The 16,823-nt window shown below is 41.4% G+C and overlaps 1 protein-coding gene across 2 annotated transcripts in view; it reads right to left on the bottom strand.

The window, feature by feature from the left end:
- Positions 1–16,823, bottom strand: part of dlg4a (discs, large homolog 4a (Drosophila)) — a 63,481-nt gene that overhangs the window by 44,864 nt on the left and 1,794 nt on the right. The window contains exon 1 of one of the 2 annotated variants that reach the window (XM_086308562.1): positions 9,525–9,592. The exons of the other annotated variant lie outside the window; for it this stretch is intronic. Within the exon in view, the coding sequence (XP_086164688.1) occupies positions 9,525–9,566 (42 nt within the window). The 5' untranslated portion in view covers positions 9,567–9,592. Of the gene's footprint in view, positions 1–9,524; positions 9,593–16,823 lie in introns of those variants that run through there. 2 annotated transcript variants of the gene reach the window in all.

A 16,823-nucleotide genomic window follows, 5' to 3' on the forward strand; every position in this document is an offset into this window, starting at 1 on the left:
CTCAATGCTCCCGGGTGACGTCAGCGTTAAATCGAACACAGAAACCGTTCCAGATATCCCAGTGTGCTGCTGATATATATTTTTTAAAACCCTTATCTCCCACCTATAGAGCTGGAGATATCCAGTGTGCTAAAGACATCAGCAGGTTTATCACAGATCTTCATGGGGAGGTCATTACAGCACAGTGTGAATTAGAATATAGTGCCAGCTGCTTAAAAATGTTTTTTCTTTTAGAGTTAACTCTCTCAATGACCAAAAAAGACGTGTGTAGAAATTAAAAGTTTCTAGTTTGGTCATGTGATTCAGGGAGTAATCATCAACATAAGCAGAGAATCCTTGATCACATAAATGCTCTGTTTTATAAGTCATCTGAGTCTTTGCTTGCTTCACATTTGTCTTTTAGTACTCTGTATGTATGGAAATGTATATATATTTATGCACATAATAACTGAAAGTCTGTCCTCAATTGCAGCGGTGAATGCCCTTTGATAGTTCACATTGCCGACTGTATACTGGAAAAGATTGTGAGTAACAGACTTTTAGTAGGCCACCTCTTCAAAATTACACAAGGGTAGTCCACGCGTTTTCCTCTACTCCTCCACTTGAATTACATCCACACAGTTTTTATGTGTGTTTGTGTTCCCCTGGCAATACTCCACCTTCTGAAAGTAACTTTCTTTAAAGAGTACTGTCACAATATCAATAACTAATCATCTAATCAGAAGTCTGTCTCATTTCAGTTTGGTTCAAATCAGCCTTCATATCACAGGTCTAAATTATATATCATTGGCAAGAAAAAGACATGAACTATTTTCTATTCTTTCTCTCCTAATAGAGAAACCTCCAAATAAACAACCCAGGAATGCCTGGGATTCCTCTCAAGGCTTTCGTTAAAAATATGTAGACATAGAAATGTCTTTTTTCCCCCTTCTTTTTAAGTATAACTATAAATTGTACATAGACATGGAGGTTTCAGATCTGGAAGGCAGAAATCCTTGAAACCTGCTTTCTTTCTTATGACCAGTGGGGACATCTGGTAGCAATTTACACGCGCATAATTCACAAATCATGGATTATTTTTTGTGTAGCTTTGGTTCAAAGGCAAAACAAAACTGCTGACTTTGCTACCGTACTGTGTGGTAGCTTTGAATTGTTTGCATAGACTATAAAAGACTACAATGCCCATTTCTTACGTGGTTTGATACATCAATAAACACTTTCATGATGAGTTAATGGTATCGTTGCAAGTCTTATTTAACGCAGAATAAAATTAATTATGAGAGGTTACCATGTGATTTCAAAGTTATTACCATCTGAACATGCTCTATCCCTGCTTTGTAGTTAGCCATACTCAGCATTTAGGAAAACCGAGATCCTTAACTCGAGGCTTAGGCCAGTGGCCACCAGACTAAGAAGCATCCATCTTTAATATGCAGTGTATAGCCAACATATACAGTAGAAGTGACCCATTTTATGCAACACTTAAGTGTATTAACATGCAATTAACACAAAAACTGATGTGACTAACGTCATAAATTATCAGCGTAGGTACAGTATAATACATGGGTACACAGGTATTGTATAATAAGTACAATGTAGCATGGGCACAGTATAATTTCTATGGCATACTGTAAGTGGCTTTTCCCTTCAACTACAGTATTATGTAAGCGTGGGAGTCACATGGAAACCTGAACTGTTTTGAGTATAGCATTAACATCCTAATGCTGCATTGTATGAGAGAAACAGAGAGAGAGAGAGAACCCCAAAAGAGTGTTTCCATGACAACATCTGCAAAGGGTGGCAGATCCCTAACAAACAGTCCTCTTGCCAGCAGCTTTCTGGTCACTGGCTCTATAGCAGGACTGTTTCTGTCACTGGTGATTGTCTTCATAAAAGCAGGTGTCTCATGCTACTATTACATGCGACACAAGCGAGACACGTGACAGGTCTTCCTCAAATGGACAGAGAATTTAAAGAAATACAGTGAGCTCACGAGAAGAGCCCCTCACTGACGCTGTGAGTGGCTAAAACCCTGTTAAGTCTGCCCTGAGGTTAGAGCCAGATTTTCCGTACTAGCTGTGGTGGTTGGCTAAAAGTTTACATTAAAGCTAAAATCAAAGCTGAAATTCTGATTGGTTTACATTTAATTGTGTGAAAATGTAAATTCATGCAACATTGATGCCTTTGTTAATCTTCCCACATCCCCATCTAACATGCATAGCATGTCCTTGCTTTTAGATTAGCTCACCTCGTTTTTGAGATGTGTGTGATCAATAGATCCTACTCCGCCAACTATAGTCAGCTAAATTTTATTGCTGTTTTCTATTTATTAGACTCTTACATATACATAAACATCTCAAAATTAAATAAAGCAATGAATGCACTTTGATCTTGCTTCATTTTGCCTATAGACCGTACATTTCAGATTTATGAATTAGAGCATATTTTGTAAGTCCAGCCAACAGAAATAACAATAATATTAGCTTCAAACCTTTCACCAAATGTAAATGTATGCAGAGTAATTATTCCATATGTTATCCATATCAGAACCAATTTATAATGACACCATAAAGTTGATTGTGGCCATTGCATAACAGTTTTTCCAAACTTTATAATCTGTTTTTGAATTAAAGCATATTTGTGGTTTATTTCAACCTGGTGTATCTCTCCAAAATCTATACTGTAGATCTGGGAAAAGGAAAAATCACACAAAGGGCCTCTAAAGTGAGTTCCCTGCAGCTTTCCAGAAAACATGATATTTGCATTAATCATTTAAAAAATACAGTTTCAAGCTGACCAACGCCAAATGTGCTCTTTGCTGACTTTGTTAGGGATCTCCAATTGGGGAATACTTGCCGTCTGATCTAATCCCCTTGTATAGTCATCCACTGCTTAGTGGATTGCTTACGTGCAAGTTACAGGTGTCGAAATTGTAGTATGATGGTGGGTTGCATTCTTTTGAACCATGCAGCCGATTGTTTCTTGAAATCTCTAAAACATAGGTTTGGACTACCAAGTTAACATGACCATACCAAAGCCTACAAAGCCCACATTACTGTATAATACACCGTTCTGAAATAAATCAAAACAAACATCTACCAATTAGATTTTTATAAAAAGCCATAAACTGATAGAACATGTGAAACATGGATGACAAAATAGTTTTGCTCTGTCTGGGCCCGCTCTCTAAATAGTTGTTTGTTGAGGCAAAACCTACAAGGAATTACAGCTTTAGTGTTTGCATTCACTGAAAGTGTAGAACTGCTGTCACAGAAGGTGGCAAACTGGGGGGAAACCAATGTATATCACACTTCCAGAACAATTCTCTACTATTGAGCCTTCCATTACCTCCAGCATTCAGCAGCTTTGACACCGGAACAGCGGAACTGAAACGCAAACACAACCGGGAATCTCCCGAGGCTCCGAGACTGCCTCAGCTCTCTTGACTAGGAAAACACACAAGGTGAGAATAATAGTATTCACACCTACACAGAACCAACAATATCTGAAAGTTCTCTGTGTGAATATCTGATTCTGTTTAGTGACTACAGTCCTGCAGCATCTACAGGCATAATTTCATATCAAAGAGGCCTGCGAGCTAAAACTAATTTACTAGAAGCAAAATGTTAGCTGAGATGCATTTGAGTGTAATATTTTATGAATTTACTCTTTAGTGTCAGAGAAAGTTAAACTGGACTTGTTGTCATCATTAAAAACCCTTTCTTTGACCCCAACGCTGCACAAAGCTAAAGGTAACCTGCAGGTGCAACAGCAGGACACAAAAGTTGTAGTAAAGGCAAACTGTTAGGTTTCAGATAGGATATTCCTGGTTTTCTCTCTTGCGAATTCACCCAGCTGTATAAATATTACATGCCCAAATGGAGTCATCACCAACAGCGTTGACTTGGAGCAATCCATTATGTATGAAGTATGGTGCGTGCATTATCCCTTCAACACATTCAAAAAGCTAAAAGAAAAAATACATAGCCACTAGAATGCACTGTTTTTCTCCTTTTGGGAGAACTATTTAAGGGGGAAAATGGGATCGAAGTTGTCCGCACCACCCTTCAAGTGGATGAGAGCATCCACGCTGTCACGTCGTAATCTTAAAAGCGTGCGGATAATTCTCTTCCTGTGATGAGAGAAGAATGTCTAACTGCAGCTACTGGTCCAATTCTTTGCAACCATAGCCTCACAGTCTGTATTACATTCTGGTTCTGCTGTGCCTCCTCCCACACTAAACACAAACAGCAGTGTGCCATCCACAGTACAGAGACGATCCTTTGCCTGCTGCCCTCCCCTCCATCTGAGACTTAATGTGAAAAGATGCGCATAAAAGATCACCTGGATCATCACGTCAGGCTCTAACCTGCACTAAAATCTGTCCGATGTAAAACACCACCACCCACGTGCCGAAAGCCCTCCCATAGCCTGTCGTCTTGCTAAAGCAGCCATGCCGCGAACATGCTAATGCAATGTCTGGCTGATGACGTAATATGTCACTCTGCAAGACTTGATTTTAATAAAATAAGTCTTATTTCATATTTGTCATGCTTTCCTTGTTTTATGTTGAGCTCTTCACTGCGTCGAAGCCATCATGAAGAGCAGCACAATGTCAACGAGAGCGCAGAAGTCCCATCCAACTGCTGTTGAAATCTTCTGTTTGCAAAGGACAGCCAATCAGAAAGAAGTCTTAAAGAGATAGGGACCTTAAAGGACAAGGAGCTAAAAAAGCCTGTTTCAGACATTATTTTAAACTTGAATCATGAAAAGCTACACTATTAGAATCAAGGACTGGAAAAATATGCAGCTCAAAATTACTATATCAGGTATCCTTTAAGGTGTTGGTGGCAAATATGTTGTGCCTGTCTGTGTGAAACCATGACCTGTTTGTAATATCAAAGTCCTTAGCCACATCCACCACGATAAAGCTTATAAATGCTATTTTCTACACTAACAAGTAAACACCAGCCACAGGAATTTTAACGCAGCTCTTTTTTTCATGGAGTGATCTCATGTGAGTAGTGTTTCCATGTGCTTCTCTTCATGTGGTGTTTCCATAGAGCTGACGAACCTTGCCATGGTTTCTGTGGTAACTGCAGAAGCAAGGCTCTCTCCTCACTGAACTATTTTTGTAACAGCAGATGGAAGAAGACTACAGTTTAGTTTAGGCTAGTTTAATTTTCTTTGCCTTGGGGTGTGAATGCAGCTTAGTCTATAATTAGATGTGAAATTTGCTTTGTTGTGTTTTGTAAGTTTTTTAGCATGACCATGGCCAGGACTCACAGGAGTTCATTTAATGGGTAATACTTTTCATTGCATATTGTAACACTGTATCGAATGGAACTGAATAAATTGCGCTGGAGCACAGAACCACACCGTGGCAACACAACTCCGCATTTGTTATGTGTACGCATTCATTTATACTTTTGACAGACTGTCAGAGTAAAAGTAGATTTCTTTTGGATCCCCCTCTGAAGAAATGCAACAAAAGACGGCACCACGCGCTGCTTTGGCTCTGCAAGTAGCGTGCTCAGCAGGACGTCAGTCTGGTCAGCCATGGAACAGCTTCTAACCAAGATGATTAAAACAGAACAGCCCCCGGGAACCAACCTGCCAGGTAAATCTAACTGGATATATTTATGCTCCATTTTCCCACCACTCCCATTTGAATAAAGGAGTTCATAGGTGTGCCGCAGGGGATGGGTTTTGAAGACTGGGACTGCTAGACGAAGCTGTTAGCGGTAATCAGAATGCAAAATTGATATGAGGGTCTTTTATGGTCGTTGTTACTGAACTGACATATGTTTACTGGTACAGGCTGCTACTGTAGGCAGGAAAACACTAATTTCTTATGAATAGACAAGAAAATACCAGTTTCTTATGAATAGCACTCAAATACATACAGATCAGACATAATATTTAAATCCCCTGGCAAGTAAAGTGAATGCAACCAGTTATTTTGTTACATTATTTTGTTATTTTGTTGGCTGCACCTGTTACAGGGTGGAATATGGTATGCAGCTAGTGAACATGCCTTTAACCTTAAGCTGATGTATAAGGATTCAAATGATTTTGACCCAGTCAGCTCATCTGGAGTGGTAATTCCCTATAAAACGTGTCTAAGGAAATAAAATATGTGAACTGTCTTCAGGGGCATAGGTGTCCGAGCCTCACAGATTCACATAGGGAGCAAAGGCTAACTGATGGGTTGATATCCTGAGCTGAAATTGCTAGAAATTGTGACCCTGCAAAGCCTGAAATATGAAATAATTGCCAAAAAAATGTAATTTTTCTATTTAAACCTGTTCAAACTGTTTATTGAACCTTCTGACAAATAAAAAAACAACAAAAAAACATCAGTGTAATGATGTTGAGATCACAATAACTTGGTGTTACAGGGTTAAAGCTGGTTGCGGTACATGAGTATGTGGCTGTATGGCCACCGGTTTGCCAGAAGGCCCATGCTAACCCCCGTCCACTGCTGAGATCCCTTACACTGGAGCATCAGAAGTTACGCAGTGAAAGAAGATGGCCTTGTCTGATGAATCATGTTCTGTTGCACATCATGGTGAGAGCTGGGTGCATGCACATGGCAGGCAGATGTCAGAAGCAGCATGATTCTCTGGTCAGTGTGCTCCTGGAAAAGCTTGGGTCCTGGCATTCATGAGGATGTTTGCTGCATGAAATGCACTACCTGCCTAAACAGTGTTGCAGGCCATTATAGCAGACCTTTATAGCAAAGACAGCATCTTTCAACTGTAATAAAGAACCTAACAAAGAGCTTTAACTTGTCCTGTAATTCTCCACATGTCAGTCCTGCTCAAACATCTGTTAGATATGTGGGAAAAACTAATATGATCCACTTTACAACTCACAGGACTTAATTGATCTACAGCTAATATCCTGGTACCTGCAATCACAGATGGTTCAGAGCTGTTTTATTGGCGCTAGGGGGCTCCACATAATATTAGGTTTTAATGTTGTGGCTGGTAGGCGTAGTTTGAACGGCCAGCATAGATCTATCTTTATGACAAGCTGAACAGTTTCCTAAAATAACGGTAGAAAGCTGCCCGACTAGCAGTGTCTTAAGCGAACATAGTAATTATCACTTTGCTGTAAGTGTCTTCTGTGTTATCTAGCAAGCAGTGTTTAGTTCAAGAGATATTATCACCATTGCTCTAAACAGAATGAGGACTAACAGTAAAAGGAGGTGATCATTTTTATACTTTCTGATTTTTGGAAATACGTGATAACTTCAGTCTCGGTTGTCACGGTCAGTTGTCATTAGTATAATCATGCTCGGTGCAAATGTGCAAAACAACTGCTGCAAAGACACATTTCATAATCATACAAAGAGCGACTGGTTGAGCAGAGGTAGTAAACTAACAAACGAGTCGGGCCTCGTAAAATTTTACTAACAACGAAAGGAAAAACATACGACAGAAATCTGCTCTCCCATCAGCATCCTGTTTGAGCTATGATGGAGTAGATCACCTGGCCAGTCATGGCCCAGTAAACCCATTAGAAAGCTGTACAAGGTGATGAAATAAGACAATGAAATAGCATGATGTTGAACATGTGGTAGCGTGCACTGGCATGGAGAAGTTGTATTTTCACTTTGTTTCTGCTACCTGGAGCAAAGTTGGCTCTTCACGCATGCTACCTCTATGGTATTTTCAGTTCAATGTCAGGGCAGTGACATCCACATAAAGTAAACTATGTAGAGGCTGCAACCATTTTCAAATATGGTCCCCTAATGTGATCAAACCAGTTTAACTAAATTTGTCACGCAGACAACTGCCCGATCACACGCCTACATGATGCTCTGGTCCTCCTGGATTGCAGCCATCTTCACTTCTTGCTTGTTTGGGATCTCAATTGAACTCCAGGCCAAGTTCATGACTCCTCCTAAATTGCTTTTGGTGAATGTTTAAGACTGCCTTGCTGCTGGATCATTGTTCCTCGTGTTCTAATGCGATCCTTTGGATCTGAGGAGTCTTAATGTATGTACTGATCACCGCGCTGCTGCAATTAGAAGCAAAATCATCAAGCGACTCCACCAGCAGTGCTACACATCCAATCAATAACACCACTTCTGCTGTGTTTGACAGATGCACTGGATTATGAGGCATTTCTTTATATATGTATATACTTTGGTCTGTGCATCACTCATGCACACTGATTCCAACCTCTGAAACTTTCCTGGAGTACTTCTGAAGTTTGCATCTCATGGTGGACCACCTGAAGTGGCTGGTCTACTCATGTCTTGATGTCTGACACATGTGCACCTGTAGGACAGTCTGACTGACTGTTGTCTTTGACAACTGAGGTAAACAACCAGAATAATAATAATAATAAAAAAGGTTATCAAAACATCAAACTCCAGTTCTTGAGATGTATATAATTTTTTTAAACATTTTGTGCACTAAATCAGGGAAATTGCATCAAGCTATCGTTTAATCTACTCCTTTTAAAATCCAACATGCTGGCACACTTAAAACAAACAAACAAAAAAACATTATATATGCCCCACGTTGTGTAGACTGCATTTCGTATTCTAATCAACAAGTCCGTAAATTTAATGGCTCTCCTAAATCAGACCTACTTGAGCTACAAATCTGCAGTCCAACCTGTCAAATACACCATAATGACCAGCTCAAAGCGCTGTTCGACCACAAACACATACATGTGCATACACAGTGGCTTCTGCTTGTGGAACTGCATTAAATGGCATCTTAGTCCCAAACACTCGATCAGCCAAAGTAGAGACTCATCATGTCAGCTAATTAAGGCTGGAGTAGCCCTGTTTTTTACACAAACCTGCACGACTGCTTCAATAACTGTATTTCAGCACGTAGGGATGTAACCAGGACATGAGAAGAAAACCCATTTGCTTGCCTCTGTGTCCCATTAACCTGATGTTGGTCACGAGTCTTTACTGTAACCCTAAAAATGAAATGACCTTTTTTCAAAGCGATGCCAGCTGATTAAACAGGATGATTTTCCTTATCTGAGAAGGACACTAGCCTAATGTCCCAGAGTCCTCGGGGGAAGAGAAGTGCATAAGAATATGAATTATCCCCAGACGTACACAGGCGGGAACCAACCCAGACGTAGAATAAAAGACATGCATGCATGAATCTGTAATGCTTTAATCAACAAGTCTGCTAGAGTTTCACTCTTTCTGCATTTCGAAACATGCTCACTGGTACATACACACCCACACGTGCCGGGCCATGTTCATACGTAATACCCAAACTGGATGATTAAACCTACCCAGAGCACACGTACAAGGAGAGCAAAAAAAAATAAAAAATTCCTCAGACACATATTTTTTGATTAATCCATGACACTGGAGCAGATTACAAGCATGTTCAATGCAGTATGCACAGATGTAGGTAGAGACCTCCTCTAAGCCTGCCAGAACGACTAGCAGACTTTGAGCTAACATGCAAAACAGAGGCAGCAACAGAGGGATGGAAGGAGAAGAACGACACAAACAGAGAGGTGAATTTACCTACCACACACGGACAGAGAGAAGGGAGCTTAGTGCGGCCCTTCATGAGCAAGAGACAGAGGAAAAACAGCCTCCCAGACACCCGCAGTAGAGGAGGAGAGAGATGGGGAGAAAAGGAAAGAGAGAGAGAGGGAGAGAGAGAAAGATGGGAGGCTGGGGAAGGGGGAATAAAAAAAAGAGGGAGGGGGAGTGAGGGAAGGGGGGGGGAGGGGGGTGTCGTAGCAGACGAAGAGAGAGAGAGTTTTCCTGGAAGCAGAGAGTTGTTGGTGTTGGATGTATCTTGGTGTTAAAGGCAAGGGTCGGAAAAGAGACGACCGGCTGCCTGCTCCAGCTGTGACTCAGAAAATATGTTTGCCACCGCCGGTGAGGGAGGGAGGGAAGGCAGAGAGACAACCTTTTATATTATTTTTCTATGATTTTTGGGTTGGTTTTTTTTTCCTTTTTACAGTATGCTTCCACTCACTCTGCTCTTTGCTCCCTCTTTGCCTCACCATTAAGCACACAGACGTCACCTAACGTGAGAGCGTGTTTGACGCAAATGTGAACTCTCTGGGTACACCTTCACCTCCACTCTTTTAACGGCAATAGCAATTGTTTCTAGATAGCTCATTGCATTGCACGCAATCTCAATGTGCTTAGCACGGAAGATAAAATAAATGAGTAAATAAGCTCACGCAGGTTTAGAATGTTTTAGGGAAGTGAAAAAATGTCCATGTCACCGCTGTTACACGGGGACTGAACACTTTGAAGGTTTATTTGGTCAAATAGCTGACAGCAAGTTGATAACCAGCTAATCCCTTCTTATATAGGCAAGAAAAAATACCAACATTTTCTGCTTTCAGCTTCCAGTTTTGCTTTCTAAAGAGAATATCTGTTTTTTTTAAATAATTTTTTAAAGTTGAATATTTATATTTTTATTGGATAGTAACAACTTTTGCCACAGTGAAATCAACTGGTGCACGGCAAGCTGTAAAATCAGCGATCCAACATTTTGTTGAATTTGCAGCGATGAAGCCTAGTTTCTTTAAATTGCAATAGCATCAATTAATAAAGCACATAAAATTTAATAATAGACATGTAGCAAAAATATTTGGGTGCTGATCACCGAAGTTGTTGAAGATGTGTGTCAAATATGAAATGACGTTCAGCTCTTTACCTCTAAAGGTTAAAATGAATCGGACCTTCTCTTAGTGTTGTAGCTTTTTAAACTCTAACATGAAAGCTGATTTAATTACAAATACTCCTAGGTGGGACAGATGAGTCTGTGTAATTTGTACCTTTAGAGTAGCTGCCAGCATTGTCTGAATGCTCAGGTCTCTTTCTATATAAAGGATATTTTTTTTATCACAATTTTCACTTTAGGTGCAAATAGCATCTTAATATAGCCTGTGATACTTCCTCACCTTATCACTTCACAATAGCCTAGCACAGTGATAACTGGTAAATTGCATGGCTGGTGTTATGAGAATGTATTTTTACTTTAAAACAATTTTTTTTGATACCCATATCCCTACGCAAGGATACATGAGCAAATTCATGTTTATCTTATCAATCATTTCACAAAGACCTGGAGATTGCTTTAAGAAGCGTGTTTCTAGATATATTTTTTTATACTGTCTGTTTTCTGTATATAACCATAGCAAATACTGTTTCTTACGTAAGCATTAGACACTCTATCAAACTGTACAAATTCTTAAGTAATAACTTACACTCCTCTATCCACATCACAATCTTGTCTACAGGTATACTAGAAGCAGTATCGTCACCCTTTAGCCAGAAGCTGCACATTAATAAAGTCAACAATGAATGAGTAAGACAACTTTTCTCTAAGGAATGCATCGTGACTTAATGCAAAATACTGATATCGCTAATAACAGCTGATGCTTGTCCAATTGTTATTATGTAGTAGCCATTCAAGCTTTTATCTCAGACAAACTTGAGTGGTCTTTGATCAGTCGTTATTGCCCAAATTTTTAACTAAATATAACTCTTTTCCAGGCTTAGTTGTCATCATAAATTGCACTTCAGCTGCGTCTCTTTTTATGTCTTTCAGCTATATGGCTATATTGGGGGGGGGGGGGCAAAATTTGGTTGGGGAATAAACAGAGTAAAATGCACCATGACCCCGCTGGACTGTTTTACAGTGGATGGCTGTTGGGTGATGGATGGGTTATGACACCTGCAGAGGTTAGGCCCACAGCCCTCTGGATCTCAGCGACACAGTGAGCTGTGGCTTCTGCGCGGCTTCGCTCTCTGTAACTAAAGACAACTCAAGCACATCGTGACATTTCCATCTGGAGTGAAGCCCGTTAGAAGAGTGTTAAATGCTGTGTAACCCGCGAATCCAGCCACATAAGACCAAACATTAATTTTCTATTCTCTGCATTCATGAGCATCCTCTGCCGGCGCCTACACAGAGGTCATCCTCCTACCTGCACACTGTGGGCTTCACATTATCAACACCCTTCAATGGCAGGTCTCTCTCTCTCTCTCCGTATCTCTCTCTCGCTCTCTCTCCGTATCTCTCTCTATCTCTCCCGTTCTCTCCTCTCTCCCTCCCTTCCTCCTTTCATCTCTATTCTCTCCATGATGATACCCCTGCCACGTTGTCATGGCAACAATCGGGCCCTGATTGCTTGGTTGCTAGGCAACTGACATCACCTATAAGAGGAACATGAAGATACAAAGCCAGAGACAAACAAATCAGAGAAAATATGTGCACTTGTGCGTTACTGTGCTGGGTGTCACTACGTCTGAACTCTCATAGCGTCATTAGCTCACGTCGTGTGCCGTGTCTACTCAGGGCCAAAGCCACACATGTAGGCAGCGAGGTCTATCATTAGGGTTACTAAGCATATAATTCGAATTTGACTTGCACTCTGTTCAGTCTTGTGCTCTTTGCCAGGCAGGAGGTTCGAAACCCCCAAAATCGTGACCTGAATTTCAGATGAGATTGTTGTGAATGTGAGTGCCTGTGACAGGGGGACTGCTCATGAATCACTGATACAGTAATTCAGATGCTCCCTATAAATTATGAGGAAACACACAGGGCCCTACATGCATATATATGTATATATATAAATATGTGTGTGTGTGTGTGTGTGTGAGTGTGTGTGTGTGTGTGTGTGTGTGTGTGTGTGTGTGTGTGTGTGTGTGTGTGTGTGTAGGTGTAGGTGTGTGTATATATATATATATATGTTGGCATAGGCCAATGCAGCATCCGAGCTTCACATATGTAGGGTACTGGCATGTGAAATGTGTATGAATACTCCTTAATCAGACTGTCATGAGCTTCTTTGCTGTAGTTTTTTAATGTGCCACAAGATGTCATTGTGTGCTGTATTACAAAAAAAAAAAGAAAAAGAAAATCAGCTCTCTAAGAAATTAGGATCCTGCTTGCAAAGCTGTTGCAAGTCCACATCAATGATATCAGCTTGGCTTTCTTGTTTTCGTCACTTTTATTTGACCTTCCTCTTTTCCCCACATATGACATGCTAGTTATATGATCTCTAACTAAAAAGCCTACAATGTGGGCATAATGTGTCATTACATAAGGATCCAGCGACAACCTGACCCTCCTTGACCCTAATGAGGATGACAGAGCCTCCTCTATCGACTCTATCAACATCATTAGATGTACACTCTCATTGCTATTGATTTTGAATTTTCCAGGTTGCCACGACACTTTGTTGTGTTTCTTGTTTGCTCAGAACGGAGCGGTGTAGCTGACAGCCACTGCCCTCCTTACGGTCTACCGTAGCAGGCTCACGGCTCCCCATTAGCCTTCTCGCTCAATGTGAAATGACAAAGTGTCCAACCCAAACAAGCAATGATATATCTAATTTGTCATCTGTCATGTGGACAATTTGAGGATGGACGATGATTCTGACAGCCAAAACAATGAAAATGAGCATCAGACCCTTGGAGGTGGCACTCTTAGTGCACAAAATGGAAAGGTTGCTTAAATACGTGTTCACTGTTTAACGTTACATCGCCCTATTAAATCAAAAGAAGTAGCCATCTGCCCAAAACGAGGCTCAAAGGAGAAACTAGAAAAGCACTAAAGACACAGACTGAGCATCTACCCTGCCAGAATATCCACCTAATGCACCAAACCATTTGAGTTCAAAAGAAAGGATGAGGCTTTGCTCATTCTCTCACCGTAAGAAACAGTGGAGCAGAGTGAAGCAGCAGAAGCAGGAGCACAGATTGTGCTGTGTGCATTTGACAAAGAGAAGCTCTTAACAGCCTTCTTGCTGGCTAAAGCGCCTGGTGGGGATGATGAGCATCATAAAGGAGCTGAAATATACTCATACGTGAAGTGTTGACTCTGCAGGCTTAAGATAGTGAAACAAGGCAACTGATGGGCATACGATTTGGGGGAAAAAAACTTAATATGAAGCATTTTGACTTTCTTAGTTATAATTATTATTATTATACAAATATATGATCTTATACCTCCTCTTTATTTGAATCTAATGGGTTTTATTGGCAAAAAATTCATAGTTTTAAATTGAGCAAGGCTTCAATCCACAGTGCAAAAGCTACTTGCACTAGAGCGAAATGCTCCACGGCTTGCATGCATTCTGTCTGATCATGTAGGTGTACGTGGCTTTCTTTTGGTAAAACAAATGAACGTGTGGGTGAGTGGTGCAATACATACATAAAGACGAACGGAGATCATGGCTAACCCCTGAATTTTTTTCCAGTATTTCATCTCAAGCACAAAAGCAAGCTGTCATTTGAGCAGAAATAACGACAGAGCAATCGAAGGGGGAAATAAATAAAGAAATTGTCCGTCTCTATACAGCTACAAATTTGTTCTGCCGTGCTTTTTAACTGACCAGCAGAGACCCTCAGCACAGTGCAGTCGTGGCATCGGTCTTCCACTGGGGCAAGCTCTGCTTCGCACACTGTGCCCTGGGAGACACTTGGCAGGATCAGTGTCTCTGTGGCTGCATACAAAGGCCTGATGGATGTTCATGCCCTTGAGTGGAGATCATCTGAGCTCTCCACTGGATCACTAATCCTGACACACAGCACACACTGCTGCACACATTCATACTGGCATCACACGGTATGGTGAATGGGCGCTTGTTAAGGTGGATGACTTGAAAAAATATTGAGGAGGCTCAAAAGGACTTGCGAGCAGAGGGGTTTAGCTTATACTGTAACTCCATTTTGGAGACTCTCGGGGCTAGCGTAAGATACAGCAGCCATAAGCTTTTTATCCTTGAAAGCGCACAGACACACACGCACACACAATAAACACACATTCACATTATATAAATATTTATATAGACTGAAAAAAATGTGAGTGGTAAAACCAAATCCAGGGAAGAAGATGCTCATGATGTAGCCATACATGAAACCAATCAAGCGCACGCGAAGATGCTGACTTTGACTACATCTTGTCAAATGTATAATTCATTGGAGGAAAAAAGGCACTAACTAGGGAAGCCTCGAAAGTGCTGAAGAAGAGGGCAGAAGGTAAGCTACAGAGCAGAGAGCAGGGAGGAGTAGAGTGAGCAGAGTGGGAGGGATGGGGGGGAGGAGGTAAAATGAGATAAAGGAAAGAGGAGGCTGGGAGAGAGGACCGAGAGAGGGATTACAGGGGTGAAGGAGGCAAAAAGGACACACAAAAAAAGGTCTGTAGAAATAGGAAGTGGATTGAGAGTGACAACAGGGAAAAGAGTGATGATCAAAAAAGGCTAGAGAAGAGGAGGCAACAGAAATGCACTGCATGTGCTCTGTACCGCACAGGAGAACGTGGATTTATTGCAGCAATTTTCTCAAAGATAGAATTAAGATTAGTTGCTTTTCGAGCATAAATCCTTTTCACTATGCGCATCATCTGTGTTCGCGCCTCTCAAATTACCGACCCATCCTTCTCTGACTCAGTGCCATACAGGGAGGGAGAGTCAAAGGTATTGTCAGGCACGCAACTAAATATAAGTCTTGTGACGTCTCCTCGATATGCCCTAATATTCTAGTTCTAAATGTTATGTAATGACACTTGTGTATGATTCACCAGCATCATATGTTGCAATTTACTGCTTGCTTTTTTTTTTTCCCAGAGATTTTAGTGTGGGAAGGAGCAGAAAATTACATAAGCTGCTAAAAAGTCCAATTCGCTCAGGAGAATCGATTGAAATGCCGAGTGTTTCCTGGTCATTTGCTCCATGAATTATAAATAAAAAGATTACAGTCAAATTGCAGTTACTTCAAATTTTATCCAAGCCAAAACTTGAACCTGTCAGTGTAGAAGGATAGAGAAAGGTAATAGCGTCATAAGAACGGGGCGATCGTGGCTCAAGAGTTGGGAGTTCGCCTTGTAATCGGAAGGTTGCCGGTTCGAGCCCCGGCTTGGACAGTCTCGGTCGTTGTGTCCTTGGGCAAGACACTTCACCCGTTGCCTACTGGTGGTGGTCAGAGGGCCCGGTGGCGCCAGTGTCCGGCAGCCTCGCCTCTGTCAGTGCGCCCCAGGGTGGCTGTGGCTACAATGTAGCTTGCCATCACCGGTGTGTGTGTGAATGGGTGGATGACTGGATATGTAAAGTGCTTTGGGGTCCTTAGGGACTAGTAAAGCGCTATATAAAATACAGGCCAGGCCAACTGTAAGAAAAAAAGAAAGGGACACAACTTTTGCACTTTTACCTTGAGGATGAAATCATCTTTTATCCAAAATGGGCTTTCCTCACAAATTTCTACTAATTCTGGTTCTTTCGCTCAAAGACATCCTTTCTCAGCCTGACTTTTCTCGCCAAAATACTCAACCCACCGACTCAGTGGGGGATGCCTTTTAACCGTCAAAGAGCACGGCACAGCAGTGCTCCGGTTCTAGTTGGTGTGCTCTGTGTAGCGGTATCAGATATTTGTCACTCACCAGCTGACTGTGGCTTCACCCACACACAAAAACTTTGTGCAAAGACCTGCACGGGAACGCGGCATTGTTCACATAACTTGTTATACAGCACGTGGGTGTCACGGAACAGCTCGCTCAGGGAGCTGCTCGCCCGTCATCTGCTATGTGGTGGCAAGCCACACTCCTCACCTGCAGTTCAGCCTGCCTCCATTAAAGTTTAATAATGCGCATTTAAAGGAATACACCAAGTTTTGTGGCATATCCAAGTGAACCGTAGGCTCTCTTGTGAATATCTGGTTAGTGTTTAACAAACAATCCCCAGTGACAAAGGTTTAGCTCATTTTTCTGGGTGAAACGGTCATCTAGGCACTCCAAGAATAGCCATTTCATTTGCCAGTCCAAGAGCTGCTTAGCCAATCAGTCGGTGCATAACTTTGC

Source organism: Aulonocara sp. 'chitande type north' Nkhata Bay, linkage group LG10, assembly GCF_057382095.1.
Source record: "Aulonocara sp. 'chitande type north' Nkhata Bay isolate Kocher_YH1m ecotype deep benthic linkage group LG10, A_spYH_male_GT1.1, whole genome shotgun sequence".
In the NCBI taxonomy this organism is placed as follows: domain Eukaryota; kingdom Metazoa; phylum Chordata; class Actinopteri; order Cichliformes; family Cichlidae; genus Aulonocara; species Aulonocara sp. 'chitande type north' Nkhata Bay.